This window comes from Ovis canadensis, chromosome 5 (genome assembly GCF_042477335.2).
Source record: "Ovis canadensis isolate MfBH-ARS-UI-01 breed Bighorn chromosome 5, ARS-UI_OviCan_v2, whole genome shotgun sequence".
Lineage (NCBI taxonomy): Eukaryota > Metazoa > Chordata > Mammalia > Artiodactyla > Bovidae > Ovis > Ovis canadensis.
In genome coordinates, this window is record NC_091249.1 from 58,917,669 (window position 1) to 58,935,044 (window position 17,376).

A 17,376-nucleotide genomic window follows, 5' to 3' on the forward strand; every position below is an offset into this window, starting at 1 on the left:
GAATTTGGATTTCTCGGCTTATTTGATTGAGAGGGTTATTCTTTTCAGTTTAGCACATCTCTCTCTGTCCAAGCTTTCCCTCTCCCTGTCTATGGGTTTTCTAGTTGCATTTTCAAAAAACCAGGGCTATTGGTGATGTTTTAGGGCTCCTATTATGCTTGAGGATATCACCATTCTCGTCACCAACAGTGGGAAGTCAACAGCCCTGTCTTCTGCTTTTCTATTTATTAAGCTGAAATCCAATAGAAAATGATATTTTGAATATTTTCCAGAGAGGGCAGACCTCATACCTTGCCTGGAGAATCCCATGGACAGAGGAGCCTTGCAGGTATAGCCTGTACAGTTCATGGGGTTGCAAAGAGTGAGACACGACTGACGTAGCATGCACAGACAGACCTCAAGCATGAGTTTGTCCTGTCCATCCCTTTGTCTCATGTGGAACACTTTGAGTTCCTCTTACACATAGATTGTGCCATCACTGCCTGTTTCTGGATCTGTAGCCCAACAGGCACCTGTCTAGCTACCTGTGCTATGTTTCAGATACTCATATCTGTTGAAATGTTTCTCTTGTTTTTGAGGTCCTATTTTTTTCCCTTTATGTTTTTAAATGTTACTGGCTGCTGTGTGTAGTAGAGAAGTGTCCAAGCATGAACTTACTGCCAACTTTTAACCCCAGAATCTGAATTATTTTATTACTTATGACTCTATTCAGCTTTGTAGCTACAGTTAGTCAATAAAGTATCAATATTAGCCTAACTTAACAATGCTGCTGCTGCTACTGCTGCTGCTGCTGCTAAGTCGCTTCAGTCGTGTCTGACTCTGTGCGACCCCATAGATGGCAGCCCACCAGGCTCCCCCCGTCCCTGGGATTCTCCAGGCAAGAACAATGCCAGGGTCAAATAAAAATCACAAACTCATTGAAATGCCAAGTTTTGACACTTTCTCTAAAAGAAAAATTTGTGCACCTATGCAGGTAAATTTAATCTAGTGCTGTCAGTGCTAGGCATGGGGTAAAATTGGTCAGTTTTTTTTTTAATGGGGAAAAAACATAGATTTTAAATATTTTTAAGGAAAAGAAATCAAGATATAACACATAAAAATTAAAGAGGAGGTGGACTTGCCCTTGTAAAGTTCTGTAGTAAGGGAGACATGAATTGTTAAGTATGCACATCATTTAGCAAGGAATCATACCACTGAGAAGCACTAGGAAATTTAATAACTATAGAAACCTCATAGAGAAAGTTCCCCAGAAACAAGCATGTAATATGAAATCTTGGCCCTTTAAATTCTTACCTGACTTCATCATCATACATCAACACATCTATCTAAATCAAAATATTAACTTGGTTTCTATATGCTATCACAAGTGGAAAAAAAAACCTGTTTACCCTGTAATTGTATTTGTTTATTTTACCATGAGACCTTAGTTCCCCAACTAGTAATTGAACCCATACCCCCTGAAGTGGAAGTGGAGTGTTAACCACTAGACTGCCAGGGAAGTCCCCAAATTGTAATTGACCATGACTCATCAGGACTTTATCAAGTTCTGCACATTTATTACCAGGAATTAATTATTTCAATTGTAGAATTTTTAAAGGCACAGTCTGGCCCTGAGAGATGTATATCTGTACAGATATGCAAGGAAACCTTTTCTAATGCTTTAAAATTACTAACTAGGGCATGTCCCTGGAGATTCAGCTATCATCCAAACAAAGAGGAAATGTTCAATTTCAGTGTTTATACTTGAGCTCCTTTTTTGTTGAATCCAAAAAAAGATTGCCATTTGTTTTTACACTTTTTTTCAAAATCCTTTTCTGACTGGGAAAGGGTCAAGTGACTAAACAGTTTAAAAGAGTATTTTATTACCTTCTATCTAGTCAGGATTTCACAGGCTTCCTGACTTGAAGCAAGCTCATGTAGCAGGCTTCATTGCAGGGGACACACTGGGCTGCTTCACCCTCTGCAGCCTCAGATATGATCTGACCATGGCATCTCTCAAGAGCTGACAAGGATTCAGTTCACTCATTTACTCATTCACTTAGTCATTATTGCCCACCAGGGCTGCATTACAACTTTTGTGGGCTGTAGCAGTACTTTGCTTTTGTGGGCTCCTTCCTCTATAAAAGCACACTTAAAATTATACTTGACTGTGTCAATATGATAATGACTGTGTCAGTATGATAATGCCTGCCATCCAGGCTGGATTCATCATTATATATAAATTATAACTGCATTTTCCTTCTCATTTAAATTCAAACTAAACAAACTTATTTAGAAACAAACAAAACAAACTTATGGTTACCAAAGAGGAAAAGGCAGGGGAGGGATAAATCAGAAGTAATGGAGTTAATAGATGCACACTTTCATATATAAAATTGATAAACAGCCAAGACTTACTGTCTAGCACAGGGAACTGTATTTGGTATCTTATAACAAACTATAATGGGAAGAATAATTTTAAAAAGAATATAGGGAAGTATATATGTATATGTGTGTACATACCAAATAAGCCTAAATAGTTTTTTATCTTTATAAAACTCATTGAAAATGCCAAGTTTTGACACTTCCTCTAAAAGAAAAATTTGTGCAACTATTCAGGTAAACTTAATCTAGTGCTCTCAATGCTAGGCATGGGGTAGAGTGGTTTTTTTTTTTAATGGTAAGGAAAAGCAAAAAATAACACACAAAAATTTTTTAAAATGGAGATGGACTTGCCCTTGTAAAGTTCTGATACCAGGGGAAATTTTTCTTGAGATGTCCCAGAGCCCTTTTGCCTTGCCATGCCCAGTTGCTTCAGTTGTGTCTGACTCTTTGTGACCCCATGGACTGTAGCCTGCCAAGCTCCTCTGTCCATAAAATTTTCCAGGCAACTGGAGAGGGTTGCCATTTCCTACTCCAGAGGATCTTCCCCACCCAGGGAGCAAACCTACTTGTCTCCTGTACTGGAATGCAGATTCTTTTCCACCGCACCACCTGGGAAGCCCATCATACATATGGTGGCTCAGATGGTAACGAATCTGCCGCAACGCGGGAGACCCAGGTTCAGTCCCTGGGTAGGGAGGATCCCCTGGAGAAGGACATGGCTACCCACTCTAGCATTCTTGCCTGGAGAATAGCATGGACAGAGATGCCTGGCAGGCCACACAGAGTTGGAAAGAACTGAAGGACTAACACCTTCACATATATACACCAATTACTTTGCTGTACACTGGAAACTAACACAATCTTATAAATCAACTTTGCTTCAATAAAAAATTCAAATTAAAACATTTTCTTGGGCCCCTATTGTATGCTGTCAACATGGTGTAATGGATAAGGCACCCTTGTTGAGGGCCTACACTGTTCTAAGAGTTGCAGCCCTAGATTTAAGAACACAGTGATTGTCTTCATGGAGCTTATATCTTACGAAGTGGGAAGCAGATAATAAAAGTACATTCAGCTTGAGAGTCAGTTATAACTGTTAAGGACAAAGGGCAGATAAGGAGAACAGAGAGTGTTGAGTCGGGGCGACAATATAGAGTGGACAGGGTAGGCTTCACTGGGAAAGTCTTTATCAAAACAGGCATGCATTTGGTAGAAGCACTGCTGAAGATGAGGAATCAGCACCAAGAACAAATCCCAGCCGCAACGCTCCATAAAGCGTCGCTCTCGAAGTTACGTATTCCTGACGCCTCTAAGCGAGCCCGAAGAAGGTCACTGGAAACCAGTGCCTGCCACTCCAAGCTCCATTTTGCTTCCTGGCATCAGGTAGGCGGAGTCTATTCCTTGCTCACATGTTTCTAATGGGTCAAACCGGATGCCGGGTTTCTTCACCTCCGAGTGAACGGCAACGGCGCCCGATGGCGGGGGAGGAGCATTAAGGACCAGCCCAGGTGGGAGGAATTAGAGCGGCCAAGGATGCCCTTACTCAAGATGGCGGCGCAAAGCTCGCGCTTGGTCCCGACAGGCGGCGCGCCCGTTTACGCTGCATGTGCGGCCCTGCGCTCTGGGGGGCGGGTCCACAGCGGTAGGGGCACGCGCGGCCTGCGGCCCAGTCTGAAGTCTGGGGCGCCGCGGCTGCCGCTCACGTCATCGCCACCACTCCTGGACAGTGGAGGGGAAGATGGAGCCGGCCGCCGTCGCTACCGACAGCGGGGACCGGCCGGGGGCCCCGGCTGGTTCAGGCCTGTCGGCTTCCCAGCGTCGGGCGGAGCTGCGGCGGAGAAAGCTGCTCATGAACTCGGAACAGCGCATCAACCGAATCATGGGCTTTCACAGGCCTGGGAGCAGCGCGGGTGAGAACCTCCGTTCCCCATAGTTTCCTGCCCATCCCTTTTGCGTCTCGGGGATCATTCTTCCTTGCCCTCCTCCACCCCTTGACTTTTCTGACTAAGCCCGGCTCTCTGACCTCTCCTCCGGCCCCGCCCCTTTGATGAAGTCCCAGGTTCTCACTTCTTCACCGCAGGACGTTTCTTGTATCTCTCCTTAGTTTTCCGCCGCAAACTGCAATGCTCTCGATCCTGAGACCCTCTGCCGTGGTATACTCTCTGCGCACTGACCCTGAGGCGGCCCCAACCCTGCCCTCGTCACCCCCTCGCCTCTCTTGAAGGGCGCACATTTTATTCCCAGACTGCTCTACCTACCGTGCCCGTCAGGAAGATTGCCTGTCTTTCTTTCCCTTGTCAATGCTTTCCCTTCCAGTGCCTTCCTTACCGTCTGCCTTCTTTTTGCTCTGTCGGCCCTCATGAGCTTGTCTTTACTGAACTGCCCCTGTAGTCTGTCCAACGTGAACCACGGCCCCATATCCGGGTGTCTGTGCGGTGCCCTCGACACTCATCTGCAGGCCTTCTTAAACAGGCGAAAAAAATTGGAGCGACCATTCTTTAGAGACCCAACAAGGGAAACGTGCCCATGTGAGGCCTTATCTCGTAATGTGCAGAGATTGATATGAATGATGTCAGGAACTGCCTTCAGCACTGAAAGGAGTTCCTCATTTCTCCCCCAATGACATGTACAATGGGTTTCTTTAAAAAAATTGGTTTTTCCCCTGTATTTACTGTACACTCTTACATTTCTATTTAGTGTTGCCTCTAATATTTGGCCTTCAGTCACTGGCTGCAAGTTCCTTAGATCCTTGTGACTTTTGCTCTGTGGGGCTTTAGATATATAACTCAGAATTTTTAGACAGTTCACAGATTTGCCACTGAAAACTGCCAAGAGAGGTAAGAGCCGTGTTTCAAATTCTAGAACAATTGTTAGGAGACACATTTTCTCCTTTAATGGTTAATAGCAGAATATTCTTTCTTAAAGCATTTTCTTTTTTCTTTTACTTTGAGATTTTTATTTTGTCTGTCATTAAAGGTTCCCCGCCCTTTGTTTTGTTTTAAACTAGAACAGCATCCTAAAAGTGCTGAAGTACCTTCTAATGTCTCCTAGATTACAGTAGAAGGGTTATGCAAACCGGTAGCAGGAGGATATGCCACACCCTGTGCTGATCGGACTCTGGATTCAGAAATGTAATATTAAAAATAGTTGTTTTAGAATATCTCCGTTCCTCTTTCCCAACTTGTCTATTAGCTTTGTCTTCTGTCCCCAAAATTTGGGTTATATCCTCTGAAAGAATACTGTCTTTGACATTTTTTGTGTGTGGAGGAAGGAATTTGTTTCTTTATGAAGGATCAGTATTAATTCAGAGACTGCCAAATTTTAGCTCTAGTGGCATATTTTTAAATATTAATAAGAAAGATGTTGGCCAGTATGTAATACTTAAGGCTTCTAAATTTCTTTTCTCAGAAGAAGAAAGTCAAACAAAATCAAAACAGCAGGACAGTGATAAACTGAACTCCCTCACCATTCCTTCGGTTTCAAAGCGAGTAGTGCTGGGTGATTCAGTCAGTACAGGACCGGCTGACCACAGTGGAGTGGCCGAGGTAAAGGGAACTCAGCTGGGAGACAAACTGGACTCTTTCATTAGCCCTTCTGAGTGCAGTAATGATATAAGCCTTGAGCTCCGGCAGCGGAACAGAGGGGACCTGACAGCCGACTCTGTCCAGAGGGGTTCTCACCACGGCCTGGAACAGTACCTCTCCAGATTTGAAGAAGCAATGAAGCTAAGGAAACAGCTGATTAGTGAAAAGCCCAGTCAAGAAGATGGAAATACAACAGAAGAATTTGACTCTTTTCGAATATTTAGATTGGTGGGCTGTGCTCTTCTTGCCTTTGGAGTTAGAGCTTTTGTCTGCAAATATTTGGTAAGAAACAGTGGGAAATGAAAATTGGTTATAGTAATGAGTGCTTTTAATCCATAAGATTCATTTCTAATATTAATGTAATATTTGTGATCCATGTGACTGTTTGGAGATGTGTTATAAAATTCTGTTTGCCTTAGGTACAGAGTGAAGTGTTCCAGTTAAATACAGAGCCTGATGATAATGCTAAAATCTTTTTATATGCTAAGTACCATTTTAAGTGCTTTACATATATTAATTCATTTAACCTCATCCTTATGAGCCAGGTAGCATTTGAATCTGTTTTGTAGATTGAAGGGAATGAAGACTCAGGTGAAATCATTTGTACAGGGTCACATTACTAAGTGACAACTGGGATTAAACCCAGGCAGTTTCATTCCAAAACCAAAGGGTAAATTACCTACATATCCTATATATTAATTACTGCTTTTCAGATAACTTGAAATACTAAAATGCAGTTTTGGTCCTGAACGTGATGTAATGTTTTTAGAGTTCAGAGGCATTCAGCATTTTATAATGTTGTACTGTTACCATAATAGCAGTCCATCATGTACCCTTAGATGCCAGTGGCTGTTCAGTGAAGGGGAAGGGTGTGTTTTACTGTTTTACAATATGTGAAGAAAAGAAAAGCACAACTCGTAGATCAGTGTCTTGCTCTTTGAGGTGTTTCCATTCAGTAGACATTTTAAGAATACCTACCAAGTACCAGGCACATAAGTAAATTTTCAGATAATTAAGGTTAATGTTATTAAGCAAAAAAGTTTTTAAAAGTCTCTCTTTATGCCAGTTTTTTCTTAAAGAGAATTCTGTTGAACAGATTTTTTTTTTTCTGATGACAAATTTTCATTGTAGCTTTCAGTATTTAGTGAGATGTATAGCAGCTTTTTATCTTTTTTATGGAAAGGCCTCTGCACTTCCATGTTTTTAAAATTATGTCCTATTTTTGCGCCTCATTTCGTTTGAGGTTTTTTGGGTTTCTGGACTTTTTTCTTGCTGTCGGATTTTCAGCTGTTAATCATTGCTCCTACTATTCTTCCATTTTGTAATGCTTACTCCTTTACTCCCTTCATTATATTTTAGTTTTAGAAATAAATGTAACTGAAGTATTATTTTGATATTTTCTGTTTCATTGTGTGAGAAGCGAGATAACCAAGCTATTTTATCTATAATAGAAACACCTCATTATTTGAGGGCCAGAGATGAGTTCATTTCTTGCCCCAAAGTGTGACTGAGGTAATATATGGCATCTGTTTTGAGTCCTGAGCCTTTTAGATGTGCTTTCTTTTTTTTTTTTTTTGGCTTCAGGGGTCTTTATTAAGTGATGCTTTCGTCTCAAGTCTCTGCCAGGGACTGGAAGTGGGAGTGATCCCACTCCCCCTAGGCTATCCCAGACTTGCCTTCTTAGAGGAAGGATGCAGGAAGCCTGCTGTCCCCTGAGAACAACCTGGGAAGCTGGGCTAGCGCTGGGGTGGGGAACAGCAGAGCTGAGCCCCCCCTCCCCCCAATAGATGTGCTTTCAAATTGTCAGTTAAATACCTCTAGATGAGAGGGATGTTTCTGCATAATGTAGTATACATCAGTGGCCACCAAATACTTTAAATTACTTAAAAGGTCAGTTTTTGAGAGAGAGGCATTTTGGGGAATATCGAAGGAGTATCCTCCCTCATAAAACACAAGAAACACGCTTTATGTTAAGGAAATCACAGCTCTGTATTTGTCACCCTTTTGCAGAAACAAGACTGCTTTCAGCCACTAAAATCAAATTTTTATTACAGTGTTTTTGCTTGGAATTTTATCGCTGCTGTTAGTCTGATTTATTGTCATTTGAATGATTATGTTGGAAATATGTAACTTTATCTTCTATCTTCACAGTCCATATTTGCTCCATTTCTTACTTTACAACTTGCATACATGGGACTATACAAATATTTTCCCAAGGTAAATTAATTTTTTTTCTAAATTGGATGATATATTTAGATTGATTTTAAGAACTTTTAAAAAAGTATTTATACTTATGGTTTAAATCAGTGCTATTCAGATTTGTTTGGCCCACCACTGTGGATCTTCAAACTATTTGTACTAAGTTCAGTTCGAAAAGTAATTAGTAACTTTTATAGCAATTTGACATTACTGTAACGTTTTTATTGTATTTTACAAAAAATGTTAGTCCACGATGGACTGGGGGGGAAGCCTCATTACAGAGTTTGAATAGTACTTGTCTAAAAAAGTGTTTAATTACTTAGTAAATTTAGTAATACATTTCGTTTCTAATAGCGAAAGTTAATTTAAAAATGGCTTCAGTTATCTTCCGTTAGTGTGGTCCTTCCTGAGCACTTAATAACAGGGCACTTTATCTCTAATGCCAAGGGTCTGATAACTTGCAAAACACAGTTGGCCATACTTAGCAGAATTATGAGGAGTATCATTGTTGACCTGGTCCACTTGACTATAGTTATACTATGGGACTTGGCTTGCCAGTATAGAAGATAAGCTTATTTGAGTAATTGTGTTTTGTGTGAGATTTTTGCTAAAAAATGGCTACTTGACTGTTTGCGTGAAGTGAAGTAAAGTGAAGTCGCTCAGTTGTGTCCGACTCTTTCTGACCCCATGGACTATAGCCTACCAGATGCCTCTGTCCCTGGGATTCTCCAGGCAAGAATACTGAAGTGGGTTGCCGTTTCCTTCTCCAGGAGATCTTCCCAACCCAGGGATCAAACCAGGGTCTCCCGCGTTGCAGGCAGATGCTTTACCATCTGAGCCTCAATGCACTGATAGACCTCATGTGTGTGTGTTTAATAGATCTGAAACATATTTTTGAGGGGTCGTATCGTCAAATACTCAAAGTAAGAGTAAAGAAGGATAAGTAATTTCACTTTTTAATTGAAATGTTTTTGTGATATAAATATATATATATATTTATTGATCCTCTCCAAGAATGTAATTTTAATTAAAACATTTGTTTAAACGTTTGCCCTTGAAACATTGATTTTAGTTTTCCAGTAGCTCAAGTTTGGAAGCAACCTAAACGTCTACTAATAAGTGACTAGTTTAAAAAAATTATGATGTATCCATTCAGAATGATAAAGGTCTCCATCTGCTGATAATGGTAGCTTGTCAAGAAATACTAAGATAAAAATATAGACTAGCATCTGTAGTATACTCCTTTTTTTGTAAAAAGGAGGAAAATGATGTGTATTTTATTTTGCTTGTGTATGTGTAAAGAAACTGTGGAAGAATATTACATGAAATTATTAACAGTGGTTATTTATGATAGAGTGTGTATTGGTTACTAGCGAAATGGGCGAGTGAAAAGGGAAATTACTGTACAATTTTCTTTTAATAAAACATTTTGCTATAATAGGTCTCAAAAGAAAAATCGAAAGAATTATGCAGTTAACACCCGTTTAGTTAGCACCTAGATTCTGTAATGAAAATTTCATTATATGTATCATATATTTACTCAGTTTTCTATACCTCTTCAATGCGTCACTCTTTAAAAATACATCTTTCTTTTTTTGGTGCATTGTAAAGTATGTTGTAGATGAAGACATCAACATATTTTTCTGCTACACATTTCAGCTTACATATCAACAAAAATTCAGTGTTTCTTTATGGTTCTTTTTCTTTATTTTGAGGTAAATTTTCCAGACATTGAAATGCTCAAGTCTTTATTATTATACCTTTAATGAGTTTTGACAACTTGTGAAACCCAAATCCTTTCAAGATTTAGAACATTACTGTCAGGAAGTTCCACCATGCTCTTTTCTAGACAGTCCCAGCTCCCGTACCATGAAGGTCTGATTTTCTTTTTCCTATCATAGATTAATTTTAGCTGTTTTAGCACTTAATATAAATGGGATTGTTCCAATACATACTTCATGCAAGGCTTCTTTCATTCTACATTGTATTTTTGAGATTCATCCATATTGTTGAGTGCATCAGTAGAATCATTGTCTTTTTTTTTCTGAGTAATACTCCATTGACTGAGTATATCCACTTATTTATCTAATTTTCCATTGATGGGCATGACTAAAGCAACTAAGAACTTTCTTGAATGAGTTTTTTGTGGACATAAGTTTTGATTTCCCCCATGGATAACTACAGCTTTTTATATTTTAAAATTTTTTGCACCATGTGATTGGATTTGGTGATACCGAATCATTAAATTAAATGAAAATTCAGCCTTGAATCTCTTAAAGAATGAGACTAGAAAATTATACTAGGAAATAAATGTTTAATGAATAAATGTTTGTATCTTATTGCATAGGACTTTCCTGATGACTCAAGTGGTAAGGAATCTGCCTGCAATGCAGGAGACACAGGAAATGTGGGTTCGATCCCTGGTTTGGAAAGATCCTTGGAGAAGGAAATGGCAGCCCACTCCAGTATTCTTGCCTGGAAAGTCCCCTAGACAGAGGACCCTGATGGGCTACAGTCCATAGGGTCACAGAGTTGGATATGACTGAGCTTGTGTGCACACACACACACACACACATCCTATTACATATGAAATCAAACGTGAATTCTTTGCATGGCAGTTAAGCTTGACTCTACAGAATGTTCCTTTGATTCTGTTACAAATGATTGACTGTCCTGCAGAACATCTATCACTTTTCTGACTTGTTGTCATGAGACTTAACCCTACAATTAGATTTATCCACTTACTTCTGCTCCTCTAAATCTTGCTCATTCTCAAATGCCTGTTTTTTTTTTTCTTTAATTTGAAGGCCTGCTTTTTAATTCTGCTTCCTCCTGAAATCCTTCTCTATGCTTTATTTGTACATAAAATACTGAAGTAATGTCTATTTCCTTTGAGCCACTATAGCACACATTATCCATGTCATTTATTTAGCAAGTATTTATGTCCTGTCTGGGAATGCTTTCCTATTTTTGTCTTAAACTTTTGTATATATCTTAAATTTATATCCTAACCTCCAAGATAGGACATTTTTTTAAACTTTTGATAGCAAGAATAGTGTCTTTTCCTTATTGCCAAGCAGTTTGTTCCTTTACATATTATATGCTTAGTAAATGTTTGTTAATATATTATTGATTGATGTCTTAAAACTTCATTAACAGTTTTGAAATCAGGCAAAAATAACAGCACTGATGTTTTTTATCGAGTTTAAGTGGTCTTCTGAAAGCTGTAATATTTATTCAAGTCTTTCTCTATGCAGAGTGAAAAGAAGATAAAGACAACAGTGCTAACAGCTGCACTTCTATTATCTGGAATTCCTGCTGAAGTGATAAATCGATCAATGGATACTTACAGCAAAATGGGCGAAGTTTTCACAGATCTCTGTGTCTACTTTTTTACTTTTATCTTTTGTCATGAACTGCTTGATTATTGGGGCTCTGAGGTACCATGACGCCTGCAGAACTCAGCAAGAAAAGCTTACAAAAAATAATTTCTATATTGCAGTGTCTTTAAAGGAAGAATATTGGTTTACACCTTCATGTAATTCTTTTACTTTCTGGATTTGTAAGACCACTTGATTAGGAATGGAGTGACTGGTTACCTGACTAGAAAGGATTGAGTTTGTATTAATACTGATGCGATGATTAGAATACCAGTGTCAGAAATTGATTTTTCTTGTTTGATTAGAATTCCTAGTCTACACTTTTTCCTAACTTCTTGGATTTGTGATTTATCTTTTGGGAGCTGAGCTTGTGCTTAAGAGGGCAGATGAATGTGGTCTCAGCCGGTCCCAAGAACTGCTTCTTGTATTTGTATTGTTTTGTCCTAAGAAATGGAGCCATCTTAAAAATAAAATGGAAGAACTCAAAGTGTCTGTTAAGTTTGCACATTTTAACTTATAAGGGCTGCATAAGGTAACCATGTTGAGTCAGCATTTTCATTTTTATTCCAGCACAAATATTTAATGGAGGAAATGATTAAGAGTCATACATGTGAAATTAATAGGTATTTATGAAATCTTTCTGAAAATTTTTATTAGCAAACTTCAAAATTGAGTTTTCGATTTTCAGAAGTTTTTTTTTTTTAACCAGTAAAATAGAATGATTAGATATAAAAATGGGCTTTGAAAAATTGACTTAGGAATGCAACCCAATAGGAATATATCCTTTTTTAACTAACTTAACACTGTCGTTGGAGAAGGCAATGGCACCCCACTCCAGTACTCTTGCCTGGAAATCATATGGACAAAGGAGCCTGGTAGGCTGCAGTCCATGGGGTCACTATGAGTCGGACACGACTGAGCAACTTCACTTTCACTTTTCACTTTCATGCATTGGAGAAGGAAATGGCAACCCACTCCTGTGTTCTTGCCTGGAGAATCCCAGGGACGGGGGAGCCTGGTAGGCTGCCCTCTATGGGGTTGCACAGAGTCAGACACAACTGAAGCGACTTAGCAGCAGCAACAGCAACACTGTCATATTTGGAAGGTTTGTCTTAAGAGTATAAAGCACAACTGTAATGTCATTTGGTGTTACATTTCTCTAGTTTTTTGTATAGTCTTTAATTCTTGTGATATTAAAAACACACATGCCTTTTTTTTTTATTACTCAAAGCCTTTTTATTTTGAATCACAATCATGGACAATAAGTATAGCACTTTAAGTCTATTCCTCTCACTCAGAGTGAGATTACAAGCACACATTTTCCCCTAAGTCCATAGAAATCTAATATCTAGAGGATTAGATAGCAGTCTTGAATTTGTCACTCTCTCCCCAGTCCCTGGGAAGATATTGGGGTTTTTGATTACATGTTGTATTTCTTCCATTTTGTCACTTGACATATGCACAGTTTTTGTATTGGTAGATCATTATCAAATGTATTTCAAAGAGAAGACATGCGTTTGCTTAAGTGTGTTGAATTGTGTCAAATGGAGTTGGAAGTTTATTACTACTTGGGATAATTAAGAATCTTTTTACTTAGAAATTTCAGGGATCTGAAATGTTTATAAGTTAAAACTAGATTGACAAGAATGGTTGTTGAGAGGTGACATCTGTGACCGGTAGCTTTTTAATCTTATTACTTGTATAAATGGACATGTAGACACAAAGTTGGTACTAAAAATGAGAGTTATGAGCTTCAGGCCTAGGGTAATTAGAATCAAAATCTGCTTTGGAAGCCAGGTCAGTTTGTTAAATAAGTGATGTATTGGAGACACAGTGGACTATAATTATTTCTTTCATCTCTGCTAAGAGGTAAAGGTAACTTCTTCAAGGACATAGAGATTCTGTAAACTTGCCATGCATGCATAAAAAACCAGTTAGAATTGTCCTAATCTCTTAAAAGGGAGTTAGAAATGAACTATCTGGGAAAGGGCTCTGGCCTGGGTATTAGATACCTGAGTTCTGGTTCCAGTTTAGATTCCAAAAAAATTAGTGATCTGGGATTGAACTTGTTTCCCACGTCTCAGTGGCCTCACTTGAGAAATTTGAGAAAGTGACTTAAAGAATCTCTTCCAACTTTATCATTAAGTTCTTCATGGCCTCATCCAGTTCCCTGGCTCCAGATGCCAGGTACAGAAGGATCTTGAATTCGGGTGGTTTGACTTAGAATTTTTTGACTTTATGATGGTGTGAAAGTGACACATTTGTTAGAAACCGTAGTTCAGATTTTGCATCTTGATCTCTTCCTGGGCTAGCCATCTGCAGCATCGCTACTCTCTGGTGATGCTGGGCAGTGGCAGAGAGCTGCAGCTCCCAGTCTGCCACTCCGTGATGATCCACTTAAAAGTTTTATTCCATAAGCCATTCTGCTTTTAACTTTCAGTGCAGTGCAGTGCAGTTCAGTCACTTAGTCGTGTCTGACTCTTTGCAACCCCATGGTCTGCAGCACGCTAGGCTTCCCTGTCCATTACCAGCTCCCAGAGTTTGCTCAAACTCATGTCCATTTGAGTCGGTAATGCCATTCAATGATCTCATCCTCTGTCATCCCCTTCTCCCGCCTTCAATCTTCCCCAGCATCAGGGTATTTTCAAATGAGTCAGTTCTTCGCACCAGGTGGCCAGAATATTGGAGCTTTAGCTTCAGCATCAGTCTTTCCAATGAATATTCAGGAATGATTTCCTTTAGGACTGACTAGTTTGATCTTGCAGTCCAAGGGACTCTCAAGAGTTCTCCAACACCACAGTTCAAAAGCATCAATTCTTCAGTACTCAGCTTTCTTTATGGTCTAGCTCTCACATCCATACATGACTACTGGAAAAACCATAGCTTCGACTAGATGGACTTTTGTTGGCAAAGTAATGTCTCTGCTTTTTAATATGCTGACTATGTTGGTCATAGCTTTTCTTCCAAGGAGCAAGCGTCTTAATTTCATGGCTACAGTCACCACGTGCAGTGATTTTGGAGCCCAAGAAAATAAAGTCTGACACTGTTTCCATTGTTTCCCCATCTATTTGCCATGAAGTGATGGGACCAGATGCTATTATCTTATAGTTTTTTGAATGTTGAGTTTTAAGCCAACTTTTTCACTCCTTTTTCATCAAGAGGCTCTTCAGTTCCTCTTCGCTTTCTGCCTTAAGGGTGGTGTCATCTGCATGTCTGGGGTTATTGATATTTCTCATGGCAATTTTGATTCCAGCTTGTGCTTCATCCAGCCCGGCACTTTGCATGATGTACTCTGCATATAGGTTAAATAAGTAGGGTGAGATTGGATTAAAGGTTTACTGAGCATGGCCCTGCCCATCAGAACAAGACCCAGTTTTCCCCACAGTCAGTCTGTCCCATCAGGAAGCTTCCATAAGTCACTTACCCTTATTCATCAGAGGGCAGACAGAATGAAAACCACTATCACAGAAAACTAACCAGGTTGATCACATGGACCACAGCCTTATCTAACTCAATGAAACTATGAGTCATGCTGTGTAGGGCCACCCAAGATGGACAGGTCATGGTAGGTTCTGACAAAATGTTGTCCTCTGAAGAAGGGAATGGCAAACCACTTCAGTATTCTTGCCTCGATACCCCCATGAACAATATGAAAAGGCAAGAAGATAGGACACTGAAAGATGAACTCCCCAGATCAGTATGTGCCCAATATGCTATGGGAGAAGAGTAGAGAAATAACTCCAGAAAGAATGAAGAGACACAACCAAAGTGAAAACAGCGCCCAGTTGTGATTGGTGATGGAAGTAAAGTCTGATGCTGTAAAATACAATATTGCATAGGAACCTGGAATGTTAGTTCCATGAATTAAGGTAAATTGGAAGTGGTCAAACAGGAGATAGCAAGAGTGAACATGGACATTTTAGGGATCAATGAACTAAAATGGACTGGAATGTGAATTTAATTCAGATGACCATTATATCTACTACTGTGAGCAAGAATCCCTTAGAATAAGTGGAGTAGCCCTCCTAGTCAACAAGAGTCCGAAATGCAGTACGTGGGTGCAATCTCAAAAATGACAGAATGATCTCTTTTTTTTCAAGGCAAATCATTCAATATCACAGTAATCCTAGTCTATGCCCCAACCTCTAATGCAAAGAAGCTGAAGTTGAACGGTTCTATGATGACCTACAATACCTTCTAGAACTTTCAGTACAGTGCTCAATAAGTTACATGATAGTCAACACTTTATTATAAAATAGGGTTTATGTTAGGTGATTTTGCCCAACTGTAGGCTAATGTGTGAGTTCTGAGCACATTTAAGGTTGGCTAGTTAGGCTAAGATGATGGGTAGATTAGCTATATTAAATGTATTTAACACTTACAGTATTTTAAACTTAACTATGGGTTTATCAGGATGCAACTCCACCTTCAGTCAAGGAAGATCTGTATTATACAGTCTATAAAATATGATCCCTCTCTCTCCAATCACATTCTCCTTTGAACTCCAAACTCACACATTCGCTTTCAGCCATTATCATCTTCTGGATACCTAGTAGGCAGAAACACTGATTTTTCTCTCCTTTTCCCACCAAATCTGCTGTGTCCAGGCCTTTTTCATCTCCACAAATTCATCGCAATCCACAGTAGCTCTGTTTAAAACCTAGGAGTCATCTTTATTCCTCCCCTTATCAGTGCATCTCACATCCTTTTAACCAATTAGTGTTTGGAAAGCTGCCTGGGGAATACATCCAGAATCTGACCACTTTCCATTGTTCCACAGTTTACATCTTTAGTAGTTTCTTACTTCTTTTAGACTGAAACCTACACTCCTTAACCTTCAGGCCACATACAAGCAATTTACAATGGCTCTGATACCTGACTCCTTGATGTCCATTCTGTCACATACTGGCTCAGGCTCTCCTTACCCTTGGCGTGGACTGCACTGCTGCCACAAGTGGTCAGTAAATCACAGATGAAAGGCAGAAGCCTGTCTTGGAGTCTTGATTTCATTTTCTAAAAATTCAAATTTTTTGAGATAAGATTTACATACAGTAAAACACCAATTCAAAGCATATAGTTCAGGGAATTTCTTGGCCGTCCAGTGGTTAGAACTTTGTGCTTCCACTGCAGGGGATCCAGATTGATCCCTGGTTGGGAACTAAGATGTCCCATGGACTGTGGCATGGCCAAAAAAAAAAAAAAAGCATAAAGTGTACAGTTCAATGAATTTGACATACATCCATGCAATGATTGCCACAGTGAAGATATGGAACTTGACTATCATCCTTATGTGTAAGAACATAAAATAGTACAGAGACATGTAAAGTAAATGAGAGCCTGTCCCCAACTCCTGTATAGATTTATGCTAAAACAACTCAACATTTCAGCCTGTGTTCCAATAGGTGAGCCATTCTCCACCTTGATTGGATTGTACTTCAGAAGTACCTGAGAATCTTGAAAATTCCCAATGCATAGGAGGGACTCCAGACCAATCAAATCAGAATGTCAGGATGGAACACAGGCATCCGTATGCACATATTTAAGCTCCCAAGTCCAGACAATGTTAAGAACCATGATAATCTTTGTTTTTTTTTTTTTTTGAGGCTCCTCGTGGCATGTGGGACCTTAGTTCCCTGACCAGAGATCCCAACCTGGACCCCTGAATTGGAAGCACTGGAATGCTGCCAAGAGAGCCATTATAGTCTTGTGTACAGATGTTTAGCTCTTCCTCCTCTTCACGGAGTTAACTCCTTCTCAGCCTTCAAATCTTACTTCAAAGGTCACTTCCTCAGGGAACTCTATTTCTGAATTCTGCTCCTATGGTAGAATCTCTTTGCTGTTGCAAAACT

General features: G+C 39.6%; 1 protein-coding gene across 1 annotated transcript; it reads left to right on the top strand.

Annotated features, from left to right (window-relative positions):
* The first annotated feature begins 3,521 nt into the window (after window positions 1–3,521).
* Window positions 3,522–12,014, top strand: CAMLG (calcium modulating ligand). Its single transcript, XM_069592075.1, has 4 exons — window positions 3,522–4,274; window positions 5,773–6,230; window positions 8,100–8,165; window positions 11,405–12,014. Exons 1-4 carry the CDS (start codon window positions 4,103–4,105, stop codon window positions 11,594–11,596), a joined length of 888 nt encoding a protein of 295 aa, XP_069448176.1. The 5' UTR covers window positions 3,522–4,102; the 3' UTR covers window positions 11,597–12,014.
* Window positions 12,015–17,376: the final 5,362 nt, after the last annotated feature.

Bases quoted from the DNA above. Each gene is read 5' to 3' on its own strand.
- CAMLG (XM_069592075.1), top strand. From the start codon at position 4,103: ATGGAGCCGGCCGCCGTCGCTACCGACAGCGGGGACCGGCCGGGGGCC. The intron at 4,275-5,772 runs GTGAGAACCTCC...TTCTTTTCTCAG, and splicing joins CAGGCCTGGGAGCAGCGCGG to AAGAAGAAAGTCAAACAAAA. The intron at 6,231-8,099 runs GTAAGAAACAGT...CTATCTTCACAG, and splicing joins CTTTTGTCTGCAAATATTTG to TCCATATTTGCTCCATTTCT.